This window comes from Piliocolobus tephrosceles, chromosome 14 (assembly GCF_002776525.5).
Source record: "Piliocolobus tephrosceles isolate RC106 chromosome 14, ASM277652v3, whole genome shotgun sequence".
Lineage (NCBI taxonomy): Eukaryota > Metazoa > Chordata > Mammalia > Primates > Cercopithecidae > Piliocolobus > Piliocolobus tephrosceles.
Genome location: NC_045447.1, coordinates 27,381,759 through 27,391,727, shown reverse-complemented (window position 1 = coordinate 27,391,727; position 9,969 = coordinate 27,381,759). Strand labels below are relative to the sequence as shown.

Here is a 9,969-nt window from a genome sequence, read left to right as displayed (position 1 = left end):
GCCCCGGTGTGTGTTGTTCCCCTCCCTGTGTCCATGTGTTCTCATCGTTCAGCTCCCACTTATGAATGAAAATATGCAGCGTTTGGAAAACTTTCACACTTCAAAGCCATTATTTTCTACCACAACTCAGAAGAAGCTGTAGTGAACAGTGAGGTGAGTGGTGGTTGTTGACTGTGAAACTTCCATCCTCCATCACTAATTACATACCACTTAAATGTATTTTATTAAGTAGATCAAACTCATTACAAGTACTGTTTCTTAGACATTTAAGGTAGTATACATTTTTGCTAAATGGTGAAACACAAATTAAGTAATCATCTAAATGGCCTTCAGATTCCATGTGTCCTTTTTTTCATACTTTCACTATTGTTTTCCCCAAATTATCTCCTTTCAGCATTCCCATAAATGCAGCTGGCATGTTTTCAAATCCTTCGATGATATATTCCTTGTACTGGATTTTACCCTGTATCAAAGCAATAACAAATTTCAAAACTTAATATAATATTCTCAGTGATATACTGTTCTCATCCTAGCAACAAATGTATCAGGTACATCATTGGAAACCTTGAAAATAAGAGATGGGGCCGGGCGCAGTGGCGCAAGCCTGTAATCCCAGCACTTTGGGAGGCCGAGACAGGTTGATCACGAGGTCAGGAGATCGAGACCATCCTGGCTAACACGGTGAAACCCCGTCTCTACTAAAAACTACAAAAAACTAGCCGGGCAAGGTGGCGGCGCCTGTAGTCCCAGCTACCTGGGAGGCTGAGGCAGGAGAATGGCATGAACCCGGGAGGCGGAGCTTGCAGTGAGCTGAGATCCGGCCACAGCACTCCAGCCAGGGTGACAGAGCGAGACTCCGTCTCAAAAAAAAAAAAAAAAAGAAAAAGAAAATAAGAGATGGAGGTCCTGTCCTCCATGAACTTGAAGTCAAGGTGGGACAAGATCCACTTACGCAGCACATGTAAAAGATTACAAAGTACACCTAAGAAGAACTTAATAATAGATGTCAGATCATAGTGTGAAGTGTCATAAGGCAGCGATTAAGCAATTTCTTTTTCTTTTTTTTTTTCTTCCTTTCTTTTTTTTGAGACGAGGTCTCACTCTGTCGCCCAGGCTGGAGTGCAGTGCCGCGATTTTGGCTCACTGCAAGCTCCGCCTCCCGGGTTCACACCATTCTCCTGACTCAGCCTCCCAAGTAGCTGGGACTACAGGCCCTTGCCACCATGCCCCGGCTAATTGTTTTGTACTTTCAGTAGAGATGGGGCTTCACCGTTTAGCCAGGATGGTCTCAATCTCCTGACCTCGTGATCTGCCTGCCTTGGCCTCCCGAAGTGCTAGGATTACAGGCGTGAGCCTCCGTGCCCAGCACGATTAAGCAATTTCTAAGTAAGATGCATAGTAAAGTTTAATAACACAATGATCTCAGAGGAGGTGGAAATAGACAGAGAAAGGAACACCCTTCATTACCTCTGGCCCCTGAAGAGGCAGGTCCTATTCAGAAAATATAAATGGCAGGACAGTCTAATAATCTGTCTCCCCTTTAAGCCAAGGTTCTTTCAACATGTGTTTAACCTTTTTCTGGGAGTGTGAGAAGGAAGGGTTCATGTTAGTGAGGAAGGTTTTTCATGTCTCTTTCTACTACAAGGCACAGCCTACTAATGGGAACTAATTTACATTTTCAGATCTTTTGAAGGGGTCTTATATAGAGACCTGAGTTACCTGGTACAAGCTTTTCCCTAATGCATTCCAGTGATGGCTTAGCACTCTGTATGGATTAACAGACAAGATTATTTGCTTGAAGTCAGTCAATTACAAAGTAGGGAAACTGAGATTTAAACTTTTATTATTATTATTATTATTATTATTCTGAGACAGGGTCTCACTCTGTCACCTAGGTTTGAGTACAGTGGCACAATCACAGCTCACTGCAGTCTCAACCTCCTGGGCTCCAGTGATCCTTCCACCTCAGTCTCCTGAGTAGCTGGGACTACAGGGATGTGCCACAATGCCCAGCTAACTTTTTTAGTTTTTGTAGAGACGGGGTCTTGCTAGGTTCACCCAGGTTGGTATCAAACACCTCGGCTCAAGTGATCCGCCCACCTCAGCCTCCCAAAATGCTAGGATTACAGGAGTGACTTGAAAGCCCCAACTCATTCTTGTTCTTGAAGAAGAAAGGAATCTGGATAGGGTGGAAAGGCAGAATCCAGTTCAGAGGTTAAAAATAGAGAACGAATACTGTTATGGACTGAACTGTTTGCCCCCAATCCAAATCCACACGTTTAAGTCATAATCACCAGTGCCTGACAATGGGACTGTATTTGGAGATAGGGCTTTAAGAAAAGGTAATTAACAGGCTGGGCACAGTGGTTCAGGATGTAATCCCAGCACTTTGGGAGGCTGAGGCAGGTGGATCACCTGAGGTCAGGAGTTCAAGACCAGCCTGGCCAACATGGCCAAACCCCATCTCTACTAAAAATACGAAAATTAGCCAGGCGTGGTGGCGCATGCCTGTAATCCCAGCTAGTCCGGAGGCTGAGGCAGGAGAATTGCTTGAACCTGGGAGGCAGAGGTTGCAGTGAATGGAGATCGCACCATGGCACCCCAGCCTGGGCAACAAGAATGCAACACCAACAAACAAAAAAAAAAAAAAAAAAAAAAGGTAATTACAGTAAAACGAGGTCATATAGGTGGACCTTAATCAGTATGACTGGTGCGCTTATAAGGAGGCTAGGATACAGACACACAGAGAGAAGGCCACGAGAAGATGCGGGGAAAGGAAGCCATCTACAAGTCGAAAAGAGAGAGGCCTCCAAAGAAACAACCCTGCGGACACTTGATCTTGGACTTCTAGCCTCCAGAACTGAGAAAATAAATTTGTTGTGTAAGCCACCCAGTCTGTGGTACTTTATTTTGGCAGACCTACCAAACTAATACAAATACTAATGGAAAATATTAATAGGGGAAATTAGGGTATAGGATGCAGGGTATATGGGAGCTCTCTGTACTATCTTCCCAATTTTCCTATAAATCTAACACTTCCATTTTTATTTTTGTTTTTGAGACAGGGTCTTGCTCTATTGCCAAGGCTGGAGGACAGTGGCACATTCAGAGTTCACTGCAGCCCTAGAACTCTTGGACTCAAGTGATCCTCCCACCTCAGCCTCTGGAGTAGCTGGGACTACAGGTGTGCACCACTGTACCGAGCTAATTTTTTTACTGTTTGTTTTTCGTAGAGTCTCATTGTGTTGCCAGGGCTGGTCTCGGACTCCTGAGCTCAACCAATCCTCCTTCCTCACCCTCCCAAAGTGCTGGGATTATAGGTATGAGCCACCACACCCAGCCTAAAACTTTTCTAAAATAAAAAGTGAATTTTAACAAATAGGCAATGAGATTAAAAAGGGAGGATGAGAAAGAAATTAGGCCAACTCACAACTTAAAACCCAATTAGGGCCAGGTGCCATGGCTCACGCATGTAATTCCAGCACTTTGGGAGGCCGAGGCAGGAGAATCACTTGAGGTCAGGAGTTTGAGATGAGCCTGGCCAACATGGTGAAACCCCATCTCTACTAAAAATACAAAAAGGTAGCCGGGAGTGGTGGCGGGTGGCTGTAGTCCCAGCTACTCGGGAGGCTGAGGCGGGAGAATCACTCGAACCCAGGAAGTAGAGGTTGCAGTGAGCCAAGATCGTGCCACTGCACTCCAGCCTGGGTGACAGAGTGAGACTCCATCTCAAAAAAAAAAAAAAAAAAAACCCACAACTAACTATGATCAGCTTCACTTTGTTAGAGGGAAGCACTGGGGACACCAGCACAGTGGTTTCCTGTTGTCAACTGTGATCACGGATGGGCTCCATTAGGTTTCACCAACTGGGACAACTTAGATTCAGCTCTTTCCAGCTCCCTGGAGAGAACCCAGCCTGGCACTCCAAGTGCTAGACTGGGAAGAGCGCCAAGCTCCAGTGGCTGCCAAAGGAGCAGTCTATTCCTTTGAATTGGGAAATGATCATTGGCCAGGGATTAGGAAGCATGGTATCATTTTTCCCCTGTAAAACTAAAATAATGCAACTTGATTATTCAGATTTCTGTTGACTAAAACTTTACATGGTGTAATGTTTGAAAATTATCATGGAACAGGACTAAGGGATTGTCTTCTTTGCTACTTAGGAAGAGCCGTGGCACATGTATGCACCCCTCTAACATTCATTTATTCAGCAATATTTATCCAGTGCCTACATCGCTTCTGGGGGCTGGAGATACACCAGAAAGCAAAATGTATGAACGTGCTGCCTTCATGGAGGTTACATCCTCAAGAAGGGAGATGGGCGAGAAATATAAATGAATAAGTGAATTATAGTATATATTATGTAAAAGATGATTAATTGCTATGGATAAAAGTAGGATAGGAGCCTGCACAACATGGTGAAAGCCCATCTCTATGAAAAATACAAATAATTAGCCAGGTGTGGTGGCACATGACTGTTGTCCCAGCTACTTAGGAGGTTGAAGTGGGAGAATCACCTGAGCCTGGGTGAAGGCTGCGGTGGGCCATGATCGCACCACTGCACTCCAGTCTGGGTGTCTGAGTGAGACCCTGACTCAAAAAAAAAAACAAAAAAACAACAAAAAAAGCGGGGGTTGTGGGATATGGAGGATCAAGAATGAAGTGGGAATGCAACTTATGATAGGGCCATTTAAAAAGTTGTCCCCCCCAGAAGGCACTTCTTTTTTTTTTTTTTCTTTTTGCGACAGAGTTGCACTCTGTCACTGGGCTGGAGTGCAGTGGCACGATCTCGATTCACTGCAACCTCTGCCTCCCAGGTTCAAGTGATTCTCCTGCCTCAGCCTCCTGAGTAGCTGGGACTATAGGTGCATGCCACCATGCCCGGCTAATTTGTGTATTTTTAGGAGAGACAGGGTTTCACCACGTTGGTCAGGATGGTCTTGATCTCTTGACCTTGTGATCCACCTGCTTCGGCCTCCCAAAATGCTTGGATTACAGGTGTGAGCCACCGTGCTGGTCCAGAAGGCACTTTTTAGCAAAGACTTGCAGGATGTGAGAGAGTTCAGCAAGCAGTTACAGAGCGGTGGAGTGGTGGAGGAGACTGGGAGAAGTAAACAAGGCGGTGAATACTAAGAAATGAAATCAGAGAGATATCAGGGGTCAGATTTTGTGTAAGCTTGCTGAATATTCGCACTTTGGTTTACTCTAAGTGAAATGCAGAGCTTTGCATGGTTTGGATCATAAGAACGGCAGGATTTGATTTGTGCCTTAACAGATCGCTATGGCCACCACACTGGGAATTATCTATAGGGGTGTGAAGATGGGAGGCCAGATAGAATCCACTACTGCTGTCGGAAGTCAGGGACCCCAAAATGAGGGACTGGCTGGAGCTGTGGCAGAGGAACATAAATTGTGAAGATTTCATTTTAATATGGACATTTATCAGTTCCCAAATTAATACTTTTATAATTTCTTACGCCTGTCTTATTTTAATCTCTTAATCCTGTTATCTTTGTAAGCTGAGGATGTACATCACCTCAGGACTACTGTGATAATTGTGTTAACTGTATAAATTGATTGCAAAACATGTGTGTTTGAACAATATGAAACCAGTGCACCTTGAAAAAGTACAGACTAACAGTGATTTTCAGGGAACAAAGGAAGACAACCATAAGGTCTGACTGCCTGTGGGGTTGGGCAAAAGAGAGCCATACTTTTCTTCTTGCAGAGAGCCTATAAACGGATGTGCAAATAGGGAAGATATCACTACATTGTTTTCCTAGCAAGGAATATTAATAATTAATACTCTGGGGAAGGAATGCATTACTGAGGGGAGGTCTATAAACGGCCACTCTGGAGTGTTTGTCTTATGCAGTTGAGACAAGGACTGAAATATGCCCTGGTCTCCTGCAGTACGCTCAGGCTTATTAGGGTGGGGAAAAACTCTGCCTTGGTAAAGTTGTGGTCATACCGGTTCTCTGCTCTTGAACCCTGTTTTCTGTTGTTTAAGATGTTTATCAAGACAATACGTGCACAGCTGAACATAGACCCTTATCAGTAGTTCTGATTTTATCCTTGTCCTGTATCCTCAGAAGCACGTGATCTTTGTTCTGCCTTTTGCACTTTGAAGCATGTAATCTTTGTGACCTACTCCCTGTTCATACACTCCCGCCCCTTTTAAAATCCTTAATAAAAACTTGCAGGTTTTGCAGCTCAGGTGGGCATCACAGTCCTACCCATATGTGATGTCACCCCCAGCGGCCCAGCTGTAAAATTCCTCCTTTGTCCCAGCAGCCCAGTTGTAAAACTCCTCTCTTTGTACTCTTTCTCTTTATTTCTCAGCCAGCCAACACTTACGAAAAATAGAAAGAACCTACGTTGAAATATTGGGGGCGGGTTCCCCCGATACACTACAAACATCCAGGCTAGATGGCACGGTTCCTGGACCAGGGTTGTAGCAGGGAGGTGGGAGAAGTGTTCAGATTCTGTATATATTTTGAAGATAGAACCACCAGAATCTCCTTAGAGATTAGACATGGTTATGAGAGAAAGACATCAAAGATGACTCCAAGGTTTTTGGATTGAGAAACTAGAAGTATAGAATTGTTATAACTGAGATAGTAAAGTCTGAATATGGAGCATGTTGAGTAGGAAAGATCAAAACATATTTAGCTTTCAAGATGTTATGTCAGAGATGTGTATCAGGCATCCCGGTGGACATACTAATCTAGAGTTAAGAGGAGAGCCAGGCTAGAGATAGAGCTGGGAGCTCCCAGCACACTGAGCCCAGATGAGCTAACTAAGGGACAGCTCGAGTGTGGATAGACAAGAGAAAAGGCCCAATGACCATGACCTGGGGCACTCTAATATTAATTTGGAGAAAAGAAAAGCTAGCAGGAGTCTGAGGAGGACCAATCAGTGAGGAAAACCAAGAGTTAAGGGATGCCAAGGGAAGAAAGCATATCAAGGAGAGAATGATCACTATTAAATATTTCCTATAGCCAAGTGAGGCTAAGAATCAACCAGTGGACTTCACTATGTAAGGGTCCCCTGTGACCTTGACAAAAGTTAATTTTGGCCAGGTGTGGTGGCTCACATCTGTAATTCCAGCACTTTGGTAGGCTGAGGAAGGCGCATCACTTGAGACCAGCCTGGCCAACATGACGAAAACCTGTCTCTACTAAAAATACAGTAAGTTAGCTGGGTGTGGTGGTACACACCTGTAGTCCCAGCTACTCGGGAGGCTGAGGCATGAGAATTGCTGGAAACCCCGAGGCAGAGGTTGCAGTGAGCCAAGATTACGCCACTGCACACCAGCCTGGGCAACAGAGTGAGACTCTGAAAAGCCTGATATGTGGGTTTCAGGAAGAATGGAAAGAGAGGAACGGCAGACAGTGAGTGTAGACAGCACTTCCAGGTATTTTGTTATAAAAGGGAGAGAAGGGAAATGGACCTGCATTTGCAGTGGAAATGAACTTTAGAGTGGGTTGTTTTGTTTCCCTTTCAAAGATGGGAAAAGTAAGAATATTTATATTCTAAGCACAATGACCCAATAGGGAAAAACTCATGATGCGGCACAGAGAGGGAAGAATTGCTGGAACAAAAGCCTTGAGATGCAAAAGGGAATGGGACCTAGTGTACAATGGGAAGGGGTGGCTCTGGAGCTCCTTACCTCTGAGACCCATTTCAGCAAGTCCTTCAGAGCTTTTTGTCGGGCATCTCCTTGCCAGCGGTAGACGACAAAGCCTTGTATGTGAAGCTCCTGAAAGATAACAATCTCTGGGGGTGGACCTGTGAAGAGAAGGGCACATTTAGGCAGCAGGATCCAGGGAGGTGGCCACGGTGAAACAAGTAATACAGGCCACTGTCACTATACTTGGTGCTTGGAGTTTCTTGGTGCTTCTCCCCTTCCGTTTCCTCACTCCTTTCTGATCCACGGGACTGCCGACCCATCAACATGCACTCTGCAGCAGGCGGAATAATGGCTCCAAAGATGTTCATATCAAAAAACCCCAGAACCTGTTACCTTACATGGTAAAAAGGACTTTGCAGATATGATTAAGAACCTTAGAGGGGACGTGGTGGCTGTAATCCCAGCACTTTAGGAGGCCAAGGTGGGCAGATCCACAAGGTTAGGAGTTCGAGACCAGCCTGGCCAACATAGTGAAACCCCCATCTCTACTTAAAAAAACAAAAACAAAAAAAATATATATATATATATTCGGGCATGGTGGTGGGTGCCTATAGTCCCAGCTACTTGGGAGGCTGAGGCAGGAGAACTGCTTGAACCTGATAGGTGGAGGTTGCAGTGAGCCAAGATTGTGCCACTGCACTCCAGGCTGGGTGACTGCATGAGACTCTGCCTCAAAAAAATAAAAATAAAAAAAGAACCTTGAGATGGGAAGATTATTCTCCACTATAAAGATGGACCCAACACAATAGCAAAGGTCTTCGTAAGGGAATGAGGGACACAGGAAAGTTATAGTTAGGAACGGAATATGGGATGATAGAAGCAGAGATGAGAGACAGGAGAAGGAGGAAGATCCTATGCCACTGGCTTTGAAGACAGAGGAAGGGGCCATGTGCCAAGAAATATAGGCAGCTGCTAGAAGCTTGAAAAGGCAAGGAAGCATTCTCCTCTAGCGTCTCAGAAGGCACGCAGCGCTGCCAACCCATTTCACTTTTAACCTCCAGACCTCTAAGAATAAGTGTGTGGGGTCGGGTGCATGGCTCATGCCTATAATCCAGCATTTTGGGAGGCTGAGGCAGGCAGATCACTTGAGGTCAGGAGTTTGAGACCAGCCTGGCCAACATGGTGAAACTGTGTCTCTACTAAAATACAAAAATTAGCTGGGCATGGTGGCACATGCCTGTAATCCCAGCTACTCAGGAGGCTGAGGCAGGAGAATCACTTGAAGTTGGGAGGGGACTGCAGTGAGCTGAGATTGTACCACTGCACTCTAGCCTGGGTGACGGAGCGAGACTCAGTTTGAAAAAGAAAAAAAAAATTTTTTAGGTTTTTTTTTTTTTGGTCGGAGATGAAGTCTCACTCTATTTCCCTGGTTTGAAACTCCTGGGCCAAGCAATCCTCCTGCCTCGGCCTCCCAAAGTATTGGGATTACAGGCATGAGCCACTGCACCTGGCTAAGAATTGGTATTTCTAATAAGCTCCCAGGAGATGGTGATGCTGCTGGTCCTTGGCCCACAGTTTGAGAACCAGCACCCCAGACAAAGCACACAGCTCTCCTGCTGCCTGTAAAGAAGGTACTCCCCTTCTGTGTGTGAGGAAGAAAAAGTTTTTTGGTTGCCTGGTTGATTTTCCCAAGTGTCCTAATTGACTAGTAACTGAGAGAATGACACCTGAGCATAGGCTTTCAAGTTCAGGAAGTCAGGCGAAGATGCCTAGGGAATATCAGAGCCAGTTGTGCTAAGACTAGTGGTGGAATCTAGCTTCAGCATCTTTGACCACTGGCACCACTCAGCCTAAAGTTCCCACTCACTACTTTGAGGAAAGTAACATTAGCAGTTGGAAATATGAAGCTTTGTCCTGAACCAAAAGAAACTAATGCAAGAGAATGAGACAGAAAGAGTGTTTCCTCAGAAGACCCCCATCAACTATTCTTTGTGAGTGAGCGATTGGAACTCTCACTTCCTCATCTTAAATGAAAGTGGGCTGGGCATGGTGGCTCATGCCTGTAATACCAGCACTTTGGGAGGCAAAGTGGGAGGATCACTTGAGTTCGGGTGTTCAAGACCACCTTGGGCAACACAGAAAGACCTCATCGCTTCTAACAAAAATAGCGATTGGCCAGAAGCGGCGGCTCACGCCTGTAATCCCAGCACTGAGGGAGACCTAAGGGAGTGGATCACGATGTCAAGAGATCAAGACCATCCTGGCTAACACGGTGAAACCCCGTCTCTACTAAAACTTATAGCCCCACTAGTTAACCACATCACAACCGTATGGAG

At 45.3% G+C, this 9,969-nt stretch overlaps 1 protein-coding gene across 2 annotated transcripts in view; it reads right to left on the bottom strand.

Moving 5' to 3' along the window:
* Positions 1 to 204: 204 nt before the first annotated feature.
* Positions 205 to 9,969, bottom strand: part of PTGR1 (prostaglandin reductase 1) — a 34,959-nt gene continuing 25,194 nt past the window's right edge. For both annotated transcript variants that reach the window (XM_023201944.1, XM_023201933.1), the window contains exons 9-10: positions 7,673 to 7,791; positions 205 to 463 (exon numbers count right to left, since the gene is read on the bottom strand). In XM_023201944.1, the coding sequence (XP_023057712.1) occupies positions 353 to 463; positions 7,673 to 7,791 (230 nt within the window). In that variant the 3' untranslated portion in view covers positions 205 to 352. The remainder of the gene's footprint in view (positions 464 to 7,672; positions 7,792 to 9,969) is intronic.